Raw genomic sequence first — 19,953 nt, 5'->3', positions numbered from 1 at the left:
ACCAGTCAATTAGTGTAATCTCTAAATTTGTCCTCAAAACTTCCACTGTTAGCTCTATACATTATGAAAATGCAGAGAGTTGGTATACCAAGAAACTAAATGCAAATTAGTAATGACTGCACATAGCCTACTGACACTTCCATCTTCTTTTTCCTGGTCCTGGTCTATGTAGTGCGAGTCAGATGTTCTGCTTAGATTGTTGATCTTATTTTCAGCTGCCTTTAAATGAAACATGTATGCCTCTGGTTCACTGGGAAGTTCTAGTTTCTTCTGGTTAGCTATTTAAATTGCATTAGCAAGTGCTTTGTTCATTAAAGCCAAAAAGCACTCAAGTTCCATACTTTATTTTTTTTTAATTTTTTTTATTTATTTATGATAGTCACAGAGAGAGAGAGAGAGGCAGAGACACAGGCAGAGGGAGAAGCAGGCTCCATGCACCGGGAGCCCGATGTGGGATTCGATCCTGGGTCTCCAGGATCGCGCCCCGGGCCAAAGGCAGGCGCCAAACCGCTGCGCCACCCAGGGATCCCAAGTTCCATACTTTACGTTAAGAAGAGAAGATACTAGGGGGCAGTGACATTACTGCCAGCATGGATTCTTTTCCCTCATATTCAACCAGCAACTAACATCTGTGCTCTAACAGTTACAACACTCAGAGAAAAGGATAAGAGAATACATATCCTCTTTTAAGCATAATGTACTCCCTGACTTCTCATCTTTGGAGATAGTGATAATACAAGCAAAAGGCATCACGATGGGCCACAGGAATACCTACATGAAGGTAATGAATTAGGGAAATGGTGCAGAAGGAAAAAAGAGAAAGTCAAACCCATCTGTGTTCCACTCTTTAGAAAATTACATGAGTTTAACAGATCCTGCCTTATTAATACCAGATTATTAACACTCTTTTTCAAAGTTAGAAAAGATTGTTTAACACTATGCAGTCATTTCTTACATTTTCAACTTCATGAAAAACATATGAACCACTACGTATTCAGTGGCATTTTGAGTTATTTCAGGAAACCTAGTATATTAGATCTTTAAAATAAAATGCTTTTGTGTACCACCTCCAATTGCACATTTGTCTCATTAAATACTGCATTTTAGGCTCCAAATAGAGAAATAGGTAAGAATTATTTTTTCAATATTCCACTTAAGTTATCCTGCTAGTTTTCAGGGGAAAAAATGATTATGATGACTCCAAGGAACTAGCCACTGAACATTTAGTCTGCAAAGACTAAAACCCAAAACTATTGACTCACATATATGACTCGCAAATGCTAATATCTAGTAATACTCAACAGAGCTAAAGGTAAAAACACCACAACAGTACAACTGTGTTAACTGAAAAAAATGAATAAGATACCTAAATAGCAAACAGTGGAAGAAGGATGGAGATTTCTTAACTTTTCAAAAGGAAAAAATAAATACATGATTAAAGTAAGAAAAATTTACTCCTTCATGAACCATTATGGGAAAATGTTTCTGTGACTATCACAGGTCTCAATTACCGTGATTTGACCCTGTGCAGTTTTCTACAAATATCATATGAATAGTATATCATAAAATTACACTAAAACCTAGATTCATAAATACATGAGGCCTCTGGGTTCAAGACATGAAAAGACAAATACTTGATATCATATGCTACTCCTACCAGTAAAGAAGGAGAAAATGACAGTGTGCAGTAGAATAATGAGGCAGGGTTTAAGGACCACCTGGGGTGTAAAGTTGGATCATGAAGAGGGATAAACTGATACCTGCAGAAGTTTCCATCGCATATTAAGGTCATCTAGCTGGCGTGACATCTTTAGAGATGGATGCAGGTCAAGTGGAGACAGCTGACTGGATAAATCATTCACTGTTTTAACTTTTAGGTTGATTGGTGCAATTTCTTCTCTAAATGCCTGGAAGAATAAAAACAAAAATTACGACCTTGGAAGAGAACATAACAGAAAGTGGTATTTTGAACTTTCCTTCAATGAAAATGGCAAGACCAGCTGAGAGGCCATTGACAGCAGTTGTACACTCAATGATAGTTCAGCTCAGGTCTTTAGCAATGCAGACCACTGGCCACAGAGTCATCCTTCATTACATGGAGTATCTTTTTTTTTTAATTTATTTATTTATTCATGAGAGATACAGAGAGACGTAGAGACACAGGCAGAAGGAGAAGCAGGTTCCTCACAGGGAGCCAGATGTGGGACTCGATCCCCCAACGTGGGATCACGCCCTGAGCCGAAGGCAGATGCTCAGCTGCTAAGCCACCCAGGTATCCCACATAACATGGAGAATCTAAATAGCTCCATGAAAAAAAAAATCATAATGCAAACTCATTGAAATGAATCTATCATTTTATATAATTTCATCCGGAAAATGATGGCCATTATTATCCACTTCACTAGTTTCTACTCTTGACTCAATTTTTCATTTTCTTTCATATTTTCCTTCTTTCTTAATATGGCTACCTTGCTACTTTTGCACCTGATGCAACAATTTGATTTGAACACATTTCCATTTAAAATAAGTTAGAAAGTGGCCAGTAAGAACAAGTTGTCTAGCCACAAAACCTATGACTATTATAAACTCAAGAGCTAAGTTTTCATCCTTTCCAAATCATTATGATCACATGGTTAGAGGAGGGTCAGGAAGAGTGAGGTCTATAAGAAAAGAGGTAAATGAGGCTTAGTGACAAATGCTACCTCTGGGCACAGGACAAAGAAATGGTACAAGTCAGGGTGGAAGATGTATGTGAAGAGGGAAAGAAAAAAACAAAAGATATTTTGGGCCAGTAACAGTAATATGTCCTGTAGTAGCAAACAGAATAATGAAAACACTAAGTTTTCTCCATTCTCCACATAATTCACCCTGCCTCTATGTTCATGTTCCCTTTTTCCAAGAAAGTCTTTGCCTACATCCCATTGATACCCTACAAGACTCAACGCAGGTGCCCCATCCACCCTGTTTCAGGGAAGATTTCCCTGAGGCCCTTCCCTCAGCATTCTTAGCTGAAGGCCCCTCTGCATGTTCCCCAGCATTCTCTCTGCTTTCTTGAATCCAGGTAGGACTTTCAGCCAGCACATTTGCAGCCGCACAAATAGGGCTTTACAGTGGAGGTCATACTGATTGTTTGGTGCCATACAAGCCAGTTGTTATATATTTTAAATATCATTCCTTATCAGAGCTCTTAGTACACCCATATTCTTGATGCCCCCAAAGAAGAATAGAAGCTTCTTTAGAACAGACACTCTCCAGTATTCAGCACAAAGTCTGCAATACAAGAGGGGAGAATTCACTTCTATTGATGAAGGCCCATAAAAATGATATCTGAGGCAAGATTATGCCAATGTACAATTGGGAACAGAATTGAGTTACTAAAAGAGAACATTAGTTTGTTATTTCTTTAGTGTAATACAAAATCAGAGCTAATCATGTACCAAACTGAACTCATATGTAATAGATGTTGTGAACACACAGCACCAGCCCTCAAATTACATTATTTCTACCATCCCACCCCTTAAGAGACAGAATATGTCTACAAACTTTCTTTCTTCCTTTTCACCATACCAAGTTCAGTTAATGAAATATTATACATCAGAGTGCTTTAACAAGCATGAATTTTCACTGGCACACTGCAATATTAATTTGGCTTCTTCATTACGCTAATAAAAAGAATGGCTCTTTAGCCACTTCCTTTCTCCCTTCTCTCTCCAAAACCAGTTACTCTATATAGTCCCCCCTTATATAATATGCACAGGCTAAAAATAATCATTACGGTTGGCTAAAAATAATCCTTATGGTTGATAAAAATCAAAATAGTATTATGAAAGTACTTGTCTTTAAAAAGGAAATTAATTTTAGGTTAATCAGAGAATATGTTCTAGTGTTTCAAAATTCTTGAACATGCTCAAAAGCCACAAGAAGAAACTCAAGATGGAAAGTCAGAAGAACAGACCTAGAGCCCAGAGTCAGAGTGAAAGTTACACATCTAGGAGGGAGCAGTGTATAAATAACATCTGGAACTGTGAACATGAAAATCAATGTGTGTAAAGTAAGAAACATTGCTAGAACCCTGAAAGCACCCATATTTCAAAGTCAGACAGAAGAAGGGAAGCTCACAAAGGCATCTGAGTTGCTGGAAAATGGAAAGAAAAATCTTTTCAAGTTGTGATAGTTTTTCTCCCATGGCTGCAGATGTTGAGCTTTCACGGATGACAGACAGATGCACAAAAACAGTTCAATGAGAAAAGCAGTTATCTGATAATAGGTGTTCTAAGCCTAAAGAATGAACCACTAACATGGAAGCATGGGACAGAAGGGGGGTTAGGGTGGGGAAGGAGAATTATTCAGTCTGGACTTGGAAGAAACCTGAGTTCCTTCAGATTCAGTCTAGAATAATGACAGAACTCAAATCCTTCCAGGTTTCCTCAGTTGCATTTTAACATTATACATTAATATTCTCTCCTAGATTACTTGGGGGGACTCAAGAATTTTAATCAGCTTTTAAAATCAATGTCTTTGCATTTTGCAGGTACCAAAGATGAAAAATGAAATGCTAGGAAGTGTTCCTGGGTTTCCATAATTTTAAATAATATGAGCTTGATTTCAAAGATGGAGAAAGTTTTTCAAAATTAGAGAATAACTTCAAGACAGATTTTTAAAGTCTTATAGAACACTGAGGAGTTTTAATTCTTTCTCTGTAAAAATAATGTTTTTCTCTTATAAGCCACAGGTGAAAATATTAAAAGACCTTTGACCACAAAGGTCGTTGGATTTTATTTTCACGGGTGTTTTATGGCAGTGTGGAATCTTTCTAATAAGAGAGCTTATCGGGCAGCCCGGGTGGCTCGGCGGTTTACCGCTGCCTCCAGCCCAGGGTGTGATCCTGGAGACCCGGGATCGAGCCCCACGTCGGGCTCCCTGCATGGAGCCTGCTTCTCCCTCTGCCTGTGTCTCTGCCTCTCTCTCTGTGTCTCTCATGAATAAATACAATCTTAAAAAAAATAAGAGAGTTTATCTTTTGCTTTTTAAGAGCTTCCAAATTAAGAGGCTTGAAGTAAAGCAAATTTTAAAATGGTTTCAGATCCACTGTGTGTTTTAATATAAAGAACCAATTTATCACGTTTGGCTGCACTTTCCTATAGAAGAGGAAAAGTATGTGGTCTTCTTTGCTATAAAAACAGAAACATCTGCTATCATTAAAGGTGCTGACTGGCAGCCTGCTGGAGGATGTGAAAAAGAAAAAACCTTCTCCTGTTGGAAGGTGTGTATTCGGCAAATAAGAATGATTAAGGATAATTTTTTGGCTTTAAAATTATTTGATTGCCCCCAAAGCTTTTGTTTTCCAGTTGCTTTGACATATTTAATAATATTTAGCAATACAATAATCAGTGCTTACTTTCATTTGCCAACAGCTTCAGTGGGATTTGGCATGTACTTTAGAGTACATGTAAAACATCCCAGACTTTGAATCCATTTTATTTGGTTTAATGAGATGTGGGTTTTTATTTTCTTTTTTCCTAATAAGATGTTAAAATATTTTAATCCACAGTTTATTCCTTCCTCTTAAATACTAATTGTATTTTTCCTGGCTTTCCACTTAAGTAGAGATTTGAACAAAAGGATTTGGATGCAGAGGTGCGTAATTTCTTTAATCAAATGGGATTAACACCTCTCAGACTTTTAGGTCTTTAACAAGCCTAGATATCACTTTTCATTTTTCCTTCAACACTAATCAGACTGCATTAAAAATTGATACTTTCAAATTCAAATGAATAAAGTCTTGCTCCGAGAGGCATCTTTGTAGTCCAAAAAAATATACTGTTTATAAACCAGTGACTTCAAGATTTCTGGTGTTTAAAAACCATCTTTTAAATTGCAAGAAGTGTGTAACTTCCAAATAATCTTTACTAAAAGGCTTTATTTTCAGTTTATTATTTTATTTTATTTTTTTTCTTTATTTTTTTTATTTTTATTTATGATAGTCATACAGAGAGAGAGAGGCAGAGACACAGGCAGAGGGAGAAGCAGGCTCCTTGCACCGGGAGCCCGACGTGGGATTCGATCCCGGGTCTCCAGGATCGCGCCCTGGGCCAAAGGCAGGCGCCAAACCGCTGCGCCACCCAGGGATCCCTCAGTTTATTATTTTAAACTCAGATTCGTCCACAGAAATGGTTTTCAGGATGCCAGAGCTGTAGGAAGAGGCCCACTTAATTTATAGAGTTCTGCATATTTCTGTATATTTATAATGAAAGGTGGCAGACATCAACATTCTTTTAGTAATACAATTTTTTAAGTTTAAAATTTAATAGGTGACTTAAAAAGCTTTGAATTCCAATAGTGGATAAAAGTTGTGCTTAATTACTTAGTATGAGTGAGGTCTCTACAATGAAAGAGAAGAGCAAGAAAGAAATCATGAAAACTCTACCACTTACCAGCTATGTGGGCTTGAGCAATACCTGCACTTTCACCATTTGTAAAATGGGCATGATAATACCTACCTCATTGGGGTGGTGTGAGGAATAAAAGAGGTATCCATGTAAAGTGGGTACATAGTTCTTGGCACACAGTAATCCTCAATAAATGCTAGACATTATTATTCCTATATCTACACACATATATTTACTTATGTAATTTGCCTGCATATTCATTTCACTTCCTAGACCCTTCTCCTTCCTTTTCAGCCACATGCATCAAACAAAGGGAAAATGTTATCCAAGTCTGTGCACAAAACGTAGGTCTTTTGCAATAAAAATCCCATTCATGATATTGATATTGTTAATCTAATACCTTCTGATTTTTTGTTGATTTATTCTTTGATTTGACTCATGGCTACCTTATAGTTTACTATGCTATCACAAACCCTACTATGTCTCTTATTGCCTAAATTCTACTAAATTTTTTTTGGGTATGTATAATATAGGAGCCAAAGGGGCTCTAGACCACAGATCTATCATCCTTAATTTTGGGCAATTCCTGACCACAGACAAAATTTATAGCTAAGCTAATCCTTCCATAATATATTCAGACAGTGAGATGAAATTTTTACATGAAGATCCCAGTCTGAAACAATATGTTTTTTTATTAAATCTCTGAGTCCAACTACCAATTTTCAGGAAATACAGAGTAGAGAGAAACTTGCCCAACTGCACTATGTGGATGCCATTCTGCAAAACCCAGGCTATAAGAAATACTATAAAACAAACAATTCAGTTTCTTAAACAAACACATTGTAAAGAAAACCAAAAGGGTATAGAGGGAAATCTAGAGATTAAAAAGGACTCCGCATTATTTTTTTAAAGCAGTTAAGTATTTAGGGACACAGAGTTGGGTAAAAAAGAAGTATTGGAAAAATAAAAGTAAATTATTGTGAAAGTTTCATTAGTTGTTATTTTGGTGGGGAGAGGTTCTGATGGTGAGGAGCATATGGAAAACATCTGTTGTGTCTGGGAAATCTCTATCTCCTGATTTTGTTGGAGTTGTCACGGGGTTGGCTTCATAAAATCTCTTATGACAGTTTTTATATATGACATTCTTTGTGTTATATTTAACAATAAAACATTTCTTAAAATCCTTATCTGAGGCAGTGGTGCTGACCATGGTTTTTTCAATGTGGTCCTGCAGTGAGTCGATAAGTAAGTCTCCCACGGGCTTCCAGCCATTCCTCACAGCCTCCGCCTCCTTCATGTCAACATCCAGGTCATCCATGGCTCCCTGCAGGTCTCTGAGCTTCTCCAGTGCCTTGTCCACTTGCTTTTGCCAATTGCTAGTGACAGCATTTAGACTTTCCCACTTCTCTTTGACTTCAGAAGACTGTTTGCGCATGGCCTTGGCAATCTTTTGGGCTCTTTCCTCAGGAGTCAATTCTGTGATTTAAAAAAAAAAAAATTTGGAACCTGATCAATAGCCAGGTGTGAACACCACCTTTGAAGGGTTGCCATCAGGTACATCGAGACATTGTTTACACAAATCAGGAGAAGAAAAAATTTCTCTCTACTCCCTTCATCTTCACCAATGGATTCTTTGCTACTTATCAAAAGAAGAAAATAGTTACACAGAGTAATAAGTGGCCCAGTGGCTTCAGTGACTTGAATTTTAATATATTTACAAACCTTGAAATGTAACACAATAACTCAAAAAACAAAAGAATTTTTCTTTAACATAAATTCAGTTATATAAAATCCAAAGACCGTCTTTTTCATTTCATTGTCCTCAATAAAAATGGGAAATATAGTTAGGAGAGAAACAGCTTTAAGTTACGAGGAAAGACTCTGAGAAAATAAGGTTGAATTATCATGTTCCTTAGAAAAAAATAACTGAAGACAAATAATATATCTTAGCTACTTCATCACTGCTGAATCTGTATGGCAGTTCACCATATAGGGTACTTTCTATAGTCCAGACATGTAGCACATTCACAAACACTTCAACAGGAATACAGCAAGATTTCAAGGACCATCCCAAATATTTCATACAGCAAAAGATTCCAGGATATCTGAATTAAAGTTAGACTTTCAGACAGGAAAGGGTAGGCATAATGCAAGGCCCTGCAGAGGCTACAAGACGAGCAAAAGAAAGAGGCAGAAATGAAAGTCAAGTTCAAACCCAGTTGTCAGAAACACAGAGATGAGAAGCTGACAAGAAGACAAGGGCAGAGGAATTTGATGAAAATAAAGCAGACACCCTCAAAGCAGTTTAGGTAGATTGCCAACTGAACACTCCTGGTCTTCAGTTCTTTCTATATCCAAGGCAATCCCCTTTCCTATCTCACTGCTTTGCTGGTTGTTCTGCTGGGTCCACTGAAAACAGAAGCAAGTCAGAAACATACAATCAAGGTAAACTTTGGATTAGTTTAAGATAGAAATAATTATCCTTCTCTGTGATAACATCCCAACTTTTAGTATCAATCACAGTGAAGCAACTCCACTTCACTTCAAAATATTTCATAGCATTCGTAAACATGAACTGAAGTTCACTGAAGTTCCTGGTAAGAGGAACTAAATAAATAAAGCCAGCTCTCCTGAATCATAACTCATATTTAACATAAATTCGTCCCCCTGTCTTTCTTTAGTATTATACACAAGTCAAGTTGAAGGGGACAGAACACATATTCTTACCTACCTATATTTCCTGAAAATTCTAGACATCAATATTTAGACTTAAAAACAGCTGTAATGAATCTCTGCGAACCAAATGGGCCATGAAGAGTTCAGAAGCTACAGAACTCCGAATTACACTGCTGAACTGCTAGGGGCTATAGAGAGTCATGAATAATCCCTTGGCAACTGAACTGATTACCAGGAGATTCCATGTTATGATAGGTAGATAAACTGAACCCACCAGGAAATGATAAATAAGGAAAACAAGTGAATTAAACACCCAGCTTCTAGGAGTGTTTGAGCTGGGATACAGTCCAGGACAACAGTGCTGGAGGAAAAGTAGATCATTAGGCAAACCTTATTTAAATCCCTAAGTTAAAAAATGAGAACTACATCACACTTATATACAATATATTTAATATAAATATAAAATGCCATATTTTATATGCTCTGTTTCTATAAATGCTTATCATGAATAATATAAAATATAGAAAATAAATAAATGTTATTTATGGGAAATGAAAAAAGTCACTCTTACTAGTCCCATGAGAAAGGGAGTGGTAATTTTTATGATGGCAGCACCTGTGTTTGTTAATACTCAGGCTTTTCCAAAGATCTATTTTAAACACTTGTGTTTCACTGGCTTTTGTAAAAGAAAAAGATACAGTACTAATTTCTGAACAGACAACTTAATTATGATGATTTTTCCCTGGATAAAGTAAAAAACTGTTTCTGAGTCAGTCACTGAATAACCTGGCAGGGAGACACACAGCTTCTTTGTCCTGTGACAAAACACTCAACATGGATGGGACATTTTTGTCTTCACTTAATGTAAAATCTTTTGATTGAGCAGTCCCTTTGTGTGGTATTTATTATATAATTCCTACACAAGCAGCTAGTCAGAAGAAAAGAAAAGCTCTGTGTTCAATTCCCCATCTGTTTGCCAGAAAGGATACCTATTAACTGATCACAGAGTCAGAATAAAAGTGCCTCCCTATTACAGTACCAATCTCAGTTTAATGCATACTTTAAACCAAGAACAGAGGGAAGCGTGAAACCAAACAAAAATTTTTCAGAACGTTTGTGAAACAGGTAACAGGCGGCAACAGATGAAATACCAAGTCATGATGATGTGGGGTTAAGAGAATCGAAAAACAAATGAAAGCAGCAGCAAACACACACACACACACACACACACACACACAGAAAACAAAAAAAGAGAAGAAACTAATAAAGGGATATAATTACATTTGTAAAATCCTCTAGTTGTTTGAAAATCAAAGGACTGTTTCCTTCAAAATTTCTGGAGATTTTTTTGCCATAAATTTTAAGACCCTCATGCAGGAAGTGGAGAATCTTTCAGACCCAGTGGTTCAGAATTCAGAGTACATATTAGAAACCCCTCTGAGAGTTTGTTTGCTTGCTTGTTTGTTTTTACATACAGATCCCCAGAGGCCCTACCCCCCAAAATTAAGAGATCAGATTTAGTTGGTCAACAGTGAAGGGCAAGATGGGTATATTTTAAAAGCTTCCCAGATGATTGTAATGTGTTGCCAGGACAGAGCACCGCCAGCTTCCTGGCTTACAAATTGATCTCTCTGGTCCCTGCTGCTGAAGCTGGAGTATTTCCACTCCGGTGAGTTGTGTCATTCCCACGCAACTGGCAGGGCCACTAAATACTGGAGACTACAGAGCAAATGAAGCTCAGAGATAAGAGGGTAATCTAATTTGCATTTGAAAAGGCAGTAATAGAGGCTAATCTGAGAGAAGGAGGAAACAGCGGGCTAAAAACCAAATAAATTTACTGACAATTTTCAGACTAGAAGAGCTTTTTCTGTCACTTTCCTATTCCCTGAAGTGTGTGTGTGTGTGCACGTGCGTGCGTGTCCTTCTCTGGATATTTTTGAGGGGCAGCACTCTTTTTCCATTCTCGTCCGGAACTTCAGGCCTTCCCTTTTAAACTGACCAAATGCTGAGGTGCAATTATATTTACTTTCTATATTTATATTATATATTTATACAAAACATGTAACAGGTTAATTTTTATTATCCATATTGTTATATTAATTTCGTACTTATATAATTTAAAATAGTGATTTATTATGTTACAATAGATACCTATCTTTTAAGATAGATTTAGTAACTATCTTTTAGAAAGAAGAGAAGAAAAAGAAAACAAAAGAGGGAAGAAAGCAACAATCAGACCTAAATTTTCCTCTCTTGTTCAATTATCTTTATTCTTCAACTATGCAAATTAATTGGTGGTATTTATACCTTACTATGCCATGGAGAGAAAGACTGCCCCATGATTCCCTGGAGTGAGGTGGCAAACAAAACTGGACCAAGAGCAGAGTCTAGGGTTGGGGTCAGCCATGATTGCATCATGCCCTTTGCTCCTAGGAGAGCTAAATGATGCTCATCTCACTTTTATCAAGTGGGAACTCATATTTCTCAGTGGGAGAACTTTTCGTACAAAGGGCTTCATTTACCTCTAAAATTGAATTTTTTTTAAGATTTTATTTATTTATTCATGAGAGACGCAGAGAGGCAGAGACACAGGCAGAGGGAGAAGCAGGCTCCACGTAGGGAGCCCAATGCAGGACTCGATCCTGGGACTCCAGGACCATGTCCCTGGCTGAAGGCAGATGCTTAACCACTGAGCCACCCAGGCATCCCTCTTACCTTGAATTCTATAAGAAAGCCAAAGCCAACATATATCTGAAAGAAATCTTAACAGTAGAGAGGAAAATAGTCTCCTTATGCATGCTTATACAAAAACATTTTACAATAAAAAAATTAAATTACATGTTTCTCCAATGAAATAATATAAAACTCTATTAGAATCAGCCCAATTGCTTTAAAGATCTTCCATATTTATTGCATCCTCTTTTTTTCAATAGGAAATTGACATTTATAACTTCACTGTGACTTTTTATTTATAGGTTCTAAAGTCTTATGTCATACATGTTTTCTTTCTTTCCATCTTGGTTTGGCAATACCCAGTCTAGAGACCAGTATGTCCTCAATATATAATTAGTGAATTGAGCTGGGCTCAATGGAACTTTTAGCTTAACTCTTTCCTGTGAATACTCAACTTTATAACTTCAAGTGGAAAACTTTCCATTTATTTTTCCTTCCTCCTCCCTACACCTATCTAAAGTGAGTTATAAAAAAGGTTTTTACCGTGAAAGAGAAGGATAAACCTTACAAAGTTATTTCAAGTATGGTAGTTCCAAATATCTTACTTGCACTGTTCTTTTTTTTTAAACATGTATTTCACCAAGTGATGAAAGGGAAATATTAAGACAAGCAAACATAGGGAAAAAAATTAAAACCTTCCAGAGTAGCATTTTCACTCCTGGACAATCTTGTGTATGGAAAGATTAGGAGATCATATGCCATTTCAAACACTAACAAATTATGTAATCATAAACATATTCCTTATCTCTTTGAACTTCAGTTAGTAACTATAAAGTAACTGGCACATGCCTGGCACACAGGAGGGCGTCAACAAAGGTTAATTTCTTTTATGATTCCTTTTATGATTTTATTACTAAGTCTGGGAGGTTTAGACATCTCTAGGGATTTTTAGACAAGCAAACCAATAGACTAGCTAACAAGAATTCACAGGAAAAAAACAAAGCACTCCCATGTCTAGAGCCTCGACTTGCTCTTACTCTCTCTCGTTCTCTAACTGCCCTCCATTTCTCTCTTTCCTTCATAACCAAAAGGTGATTAAAATAATGGCAAATATATTCTCTCCACGTTTTCTGATTACATGATTAAGATTAACTTAATTTCTCTGATGATCAGTGTTTAAGAGGACTCCACCCATTTCCTATTTTGTATGATGATAACAATCATTATGAACTAGATTACAAGTGCATCATCAAGGGCCATCAGCTGATTACTGTAATTATGTTAATCTATATATTGTAAGAGTGACAATACTAAGATGTTACCCAGACTAGATTAACCTGTTAATGTGAAGCCTAAATCTTTCAGTAGGAATATCATAAAGATGATATGGATTCATCCATGCTGCCAAGGGGTTTCTCAAATCCTTAAGTGGGGAAAAAAAGGACAGTGAACAGAGACATTTAGAGAAAAGCAAGAACTCCAAAGTAAAGAAATTTAGGGAGTATCTTCCACAAAAACCCACATGCAAAGTCTTAAGAGAGAGAAGGAAAATGGAGAGGAAGCTAGAAATGCAGAGCACACTGTGGAGGGAGATAAATGGTGCTTCTGTTCAGAGGTAAATGGAGGTAGAACCAAAGTCAAGACACTTCTAAGTTTTATTCTTCTTGTAAAGTGAGCCAAAGTAAATAAACCCAGCATTGAGTTGAGCAAGAAGTAAGGACAGATCGTTAAGAAAATTCACCTCTAAGGAAAGAAACAGGAATATAAGAGATGCCATGGAACAGAACTGGCTAAACCACCTGACATCCAGCTTTCAATCTTCTGTAACTGAGTATTCCCTGAATGTCCTCATCCTAATGGCCATTTTATAATTTATTCAAGTCATTTATGAGTGCTAGAACAGCTGCAGACAGGTCACTGGGGGTTGAGGGATGGCACTGCAAAGAAAGAAGGGAAGCTGGGAATGTAAAATCCAGGAGGGAAAGGATATGTTTTGTTCACTATTGTATCTTCAGTATCTAGAATACTTAGCCATTCTTACAGAAGAAGTGAAGTATGTCTTATGTTTATGTACTGCCATAGTAAGTGAGGAGTTTAACTGAAGAGAAGATTTTATGTCTTTGCTAGCCTTAAACTTCTTTAAAAATGGCAACTCCTCTAATTCACTCTAGAAGATTACAGCTTTCCAGAGGGACAACAAAAACAACAAAATAAGTACACCAACCCATTAAAAAAGTTTAGCATCCCCCTATTCTTTATGTTTAAAAAAGTAACTTCCCAGATGTCTATTACAACAAAATACATACATGTAAAATACTGTCACCTTTTTTATGAGGCAAATGTAATTTATGGATGGTTGCAACAGTGATTAGAGAATATAACAGATGGTGAACAATTAATTTAAAATGTTGTGCCCATCAAACTAACCTTTGTTATTATATAATTCTTCATCAAGAATGTTGATATGTTTATTTAAATTGGATTTCATTACTATGGTACTCATTGTCATGCAAAAAAGTTATAGGAATTTTTACCCTATCAGTAGGCTTAGTCAGCCAACACATATATTTTAGGAAAGCTGAAGACTAGATTCATTACACCCATACATACATTATGGAACTTTAATTTGGGAAGGATCACATTGCTGCTCTGTATTTAAGAATACTGAAAAAGAAAGCAACATTATATTTTTCTATGCTTTTTCATGCATTACAACATTACTAATTTAGTTTGGATTTGAGAAGCTAATTAAATTATTGTCTTGGTCTATAGGCCTGAAAGCTATGATTTATCCTTCAAGTTTTTATATAAAAATTAAAAGGACAAAGTCTAATATTGCCCAACCACCTTTTCTCCTGATGCTAGAAAATTAGTGAACGGGTATGCCATTCTATTAAGCAGCCTGGTATTGTAGTAAAGAAAAAGCAACAGCAAAGGGAAAAGTCAAGAGTTACAAAATGTATTTAATTATTGTATGACATTTCCTTAAAGTCAAAAAATATAGAAAATTACTGTATACTACTGTATAGCTGGAAGTACTTATGATTACTGGGGTAATGAAGAGAGTATACTATGGTGGTTAAGAGCACTAAGTTTGACACTAAGTCAGACATGGGAGCTTCAGCTCTGTCATGAGTGACAGGAGCTTCCACACCTCTCAAAGATTTAATTTCCTTATCTCTCAAATGGGTGGTAACAGTATTCATACCTCAATGAGTCGTTACGAGGATTAAAGGTAACAAGGTATGTGAGGTACCTGGCATAGTGCCTGGCACACAGTAAGCACCTGATCAATGTTGCCTTGTGAACATCTATGTCTACTAACATTTCTCTCCCTTTCTTCTTGGGCATTGGCTCTTCCCCCATTTAATATTATTTTTGTAGCATGTGCGTGCCAAATCCCAGTAGACTCTGAGCTCCATGTTATTCAAGCTGAGTCCATAAGAGCCCTCTCCTGTAATGTGCTGGATTGAAACAAGCGCTGTCTCTCCTTGGTGGTATGAGGTATGTGATCATAGGAAAGCTAAGAAAATCAAAACTTGTAGAGGGAGACAGGAAGACAAAGAAAAAAGGCTTCTGGGTGGCATTTCAGTCCCTGTGGCTGGCTGTGACCTTGCCCTTAATGTAATTTGGCTATGGGAGTTAATACATTTCCCCTTGTGCCTTTGCTTATGGAAGTTGGGTGTCTGCCATTTACTATGACTAGGGTTCTAATTAATAAAGCTGTTACTAGGAAAACAAAAATGCCCTGAGAGAAAACACCCATCATTTTTACTAGCCTAATTATTTAGGCTATAATGTGTAATTTGGTCTCATTTTATGAGATGCAAGGAAATAATTACTGCCATCTCTTCCTGTAAACTTGTTATATTAAGAATCAGTATAAAAGTAACTTCTACTAAACTATATGATAATTCCACATTTTCATTCATTTAATGATCGTGAAATTTTATTCACACAAGTTTGCTAATATTGGCATAAAATGGACTCACACAGTGGACTGAAAATGTCATTTATTACTTCATTACATCATATATAAGATTTTGCATAAGAGAAAAATACTCCTAATAATTATCTTTTTAAAATTCTATGAAACATTTAATATTTAAAAGAAAATAGTACACCGTGAGTTTAAATATTAACTACTAATAAATATAAATAGCCAGCTCTCAAAGATCAAAGAGGAAAAATATTAATCCATAATACTTTTTTTTTTTTACGATAGTCATTCAGAGAGAGAGAGAGAGGCAGAGACACAGGCAGAGGGAGAAGCAGGCTCCATGCACCGGGAGCCTGACATGGGATTCGATCCCGGGTCTCCAGGATCGCGCCTTGGGCCAAAGGCAGACGCCAAACCGCTGCGCCACCCAGGGATCCCCCCGTAATACTTTTGTATCTGAAAAATGATCAACCATTAATCAGAAGTACAGATATACATAATTATATGAAGTACACACACACACAATAATTCACAAAGTATAAAAAGAATAAATAAAATAATAGATGTCCTTTTTCCAGGACTAATCATTAAAAATGAAACAGAATCAACTCATCAAGTATAACAGGCTGAAAAAGAAATGATGTTCTAAGAGCCTGGAATAAAATAATAGTTGTAGCAATAGTAATGCCTTAACTGGAATAGATTCTAAAGAGGACTCATGGGGGAATTGATGAATAAAATAATGCAATCTTTTTTATCTTAAAAATGAAAAGCTGAGAAGAGGAAAAGAGCTTGTCTATACCCACAGACACAATAAATTGTACAACTTTCTAGACACTTTTGGAGGTGATCTATCCTATAAAAGTGTTAGCAGGCTTATTTAGCAATTGATACCATAACCTCAAATCATAAAACATAGATGCACATTTGTGCACATGCACGCTGGCATCTCTATGCGGTGTGGAGACAGGGATGCTGATGTGAAATCACTAACTCCTCTGTGCAAATCCGACTTTTAACCTGAACTGCAGGTGACACAGAGTTGAGAAGGCACATGTTCTCCTTGATTATCTCGAGAGGTTTGGGGGCTGAAGTGGGCTAGGCTGACCATGGCTAAGTCCACAGGTGTCCTGTATGTCTACCTTCACCATGCAGCCAGGTGATTTTCAGAAGGAAGTGAAAGCTGGGCTGCGAACAGTCAGGGGTAAAAGAAGGCAGGGGAATTAAGGGAGAAACCAAGGAACAGCAGTGCAGGGTGAAAAGGCTCCAGATTCCGAAAGTAGAGAAGGAGTCAAGTCAGTGGCCAATAAGCAGAGACACAGAGGAGATAAAAAGGAAGAGATGGTAAAAGTCAGCCAAAACACTGCAGGTTAAGAAAGGTCACCCACATAAAAGCTTTGAACTCTGTTCCTGGATCTACCCCGACATTAGCCGGTGGCCTTTTTCAACATCACAGTATTTTCTTGGTAGAAAGAAAGAAAGAAGAAAGGAAGGAGGGAGGGAAGGAAGAAGAAAGAAAGGAAAGAAGGAAGGGAGAGAAAGAAAGAAAGAAAGAAAGAAAGAAAGAAAGAAAGAAAGAAAGAAAGAAAGAAAGAAAGAAAGAAAGAAAGAAGGAAGGAAAGGGGGAAAGGGGGGAGGGGAGGAGGAAGGAGAAACAGAAAGGGGAAGGAAGACAGAGAGAAAGGAAAAAGCATCTTGCTTTATGTGCCTGTCTCATTGGGATAGTTAGAGAGTGGTTTTAGAAGTACAAAGAACAATACAAAGATGATGAGAGATTTACTCTTCTTTCTACCTTTTCACAGATATAGACCAGGTGATTAAAATCAAATGAAAAACAATTCAATGTGTTAAATGACATGATACAGATGTAATCAAATTAAAAAGTTTCATATTGCTCAAACCAGATAAGGGAGGGCTACTGATAAAGCTGTGAACTCCACAAAATATCTGTAATTATTCAGACGATTTCAGTTCAATTAAAAATCATATTTACTTAAGAACCATTTATGAGTGGAATGAGTTATTGAGTTAGTGCTCCAGACAGCTACACCTTACCTAGTTAGCCCTGTGTTTTTATGGCTGCCATTTAAAAAAGAAATATACTAAAATATAGTATAAATTCCTATGCCTTCTCATAGCTGATTTATGTTCTGTCTTCAAAAATAAACCATAATTCATAGCTCCAGTTTTTCTTTTATTGTAAAAAACCCCAAAGACTCTCTGATTTGTTTTATTTTAGAAGTCTCATATATCCTTTCTATAATTTCTTTCTCTTCCTTGCTGTCAAACTGCCAGCAGTCATCACTCACTGCCACCCTTTTCCCTGTCCTGACATTTCCACTTTGCCACATATCCACAACTCACTGGGAATCAAGTTAAACTAGTTATAACAGTATCTAAAGTAGGAGTTAATACGTCTGAGAGAGCAGCTTTGCTATGAGTAAGGGGAGGATCTTCACTGTATTTGCTGTATAATATCTATTTTTGGCTGCCTAGATCATTTTTCCACACTCTTTCAGCTTCTCAATAAGTGAGAAAGGTCACTAAGCCAGGGAAGGGCTGAGCTCTGGACACAGATCTTGGCAACACAGCAGAGAGATGACAGGAAAGCATGGAGAAGGGATGAGAGAGAGAAGCATCAGGAAGACACTGAGCCTTCGACGGTTGGGACAGGATGAGCAGGGGCTGGGTGGGCAAACAAGGAAGGAGTCAGAAATCAGGTAAAATAGACCCACAGGCAGAAAAAAACAAACAAACAAAGAACAACAACAACAAAAAAAAAACAGGATAGGAGGCAACAGGATAAAGGCAAGGAAGACCATAACTGGCAGATCGTCCCTAGCAGTTTGGTGTCAAATGGACATCAGTTTGGGGAAGAGAGAGAGAGAGGAGAGACTGCTACCCAGTAAACTGAGGCCAAATCCCTGTGCAGCTTGTGTGCCAGGTGTAGGAGCTCAGGTGCCATCCTAGAGGTTATTGGTGGTTTTTAAACCAGGGTAGCAAATGCCAGTTCTGAGTTTCCAATTTATCATTGTACTGTCTATGTTGATGCAAAGATACCAACTGAGAAAGAACTGACAATACTCCTAACAAGAAATGGCAAGGGCTTAAAGCCAGGCAGTAATATTAGTGATTTTTATTTTTTTTAAGATTTTATTTTTTCATGAAAGACACGAGAGAGGCAGAGACACAGACAGAGGGAGAAGCAGGCTCCATGCAGGGAGCCCAATGTGGGACTCCATCCCAGGACTCCGTGATCACACACACCCTGGGCCGAAGGCAGGTGCTCAACCACTGAGTCACCCAGGTGTTCCTATTAGTAGTGATTTTTAAATATTTAAAATATACATACTCAAAAGATGGTAAGGGACTAGATCTTAAAAGTTCTCATCACAAGGAAATAGAATATGTAACTGTGTATGGTGATGGATATTAGCTAGACTTATCATGGTGATTGGCTTACAATATATACATACATCAAATCGTTATGTTGTATCCCTTAAACATCTACAATGTGTCAATTATATCTCAATAATAAGGGGGTGGAGGGGAAATATCTAGCAGAGCATACCTTATGAGATTCTTTATCAGCAACTTATCATTTGGTTGAAATAATTAATTTGCTTCTTTTTAATAGCCTTTGTCAATTAACAGATGCCTGAGAGCAATTCATACCTATATTACTGGGCAGTAAAGTAAAATGCCACAGGTTGCCTTACACACACACACACACACACACAAACACATAACACTACAAGAATTGATAATTGAAAAAAACTGAAAAAAAAAGGAGCTGGAAGAAAAAAGGCATTTAGAAACATTATGCAGAGAAGTACTTTCTGAAATAGTTACTTAAAAGTAAAGAGATGGATCCATTTGGTGTATACACAGCATACTCAATAAATAAATGCTTATTAAATCAAATAAAAAATCATATCATTTCTCCCCGTTCTATTCCCTTTAACAGTGAGTACTTCACGTAGCATCACACAAGATAACTAATGTTCAAATGCTCTCTATTTCTGATAGCAGCTCTACATAATTCATGGTAAACAACAAAAGTATAAAAGCTACTACGGATAATTTTCTTTCATTTACTTTTAACAGCAGGTAAAATCAGCCACCATTGCAGAAAGCAATATCAGAAAAGGAGGAAAGCATAAAAATTGCTAATCATAAAAAAAACAAATAGAAAGAAAATCATAAAGTTACATTGATGACTTTTTCTCTTGCCCTCCTCCCCCCCAATAGAATATTTGAAAGAGGGCTTAGAAA

The 19,953-nt window shown here is 37.0% G+C and overlaps 1 protein-coding gene across 6 annotated transcripts in view; it reads right to left on the bottom strand.

Annotated features, from left to right (window-relative positions):
- UTRN (utrophin) overlaps nucleotides 1–19,953 on the bottom strand; it is a 497,690-nt gene that overhangs the window by 85,693 nt on the left and 392,044 nt on the right. For all 6 annotated transcript variants that reach the window (XM_055311522.1, XM_055311520.1, XM_055311521.1 and 3 more), the window contains 2 exons: nucleotides 7,597–7,865; nucleotides 1,761–1,907 (listed from right to left, as the gene is read on the bottom strand). In XM_055311522.1, the coding sequence (XP_055167497.1) occupies nucleotides 1,761–1,907; nucleotides 7,597–7,865 (416 nt within the window). The remainder of the gene's footprint in view (nucleotides 1–1,760; nucleotides 1,908–7,596; nucleotides 7,866–19,953) is intronic.

This window comes from Nyctereutes procyonoides, unplaced genomic scaffold (genome assembly GCF_905146905.1).
Source record: "Nyctereutes procyonoides isolate TBG_1078 unplaced genomic scaffold, NYPRO_anot_genome, whole genome shotgun sequence".
Classification (NCBI taxonomy): domain Eukaryota; kingdom Metazoa; phylum Chordata; class Mammalia; order Carnivora; family Canidae; genus Nyctereutes; species Nyctereutes procyonoides.
This window is presented reverse-complemented; position numbering and strand designations above follow the sequence as displayed.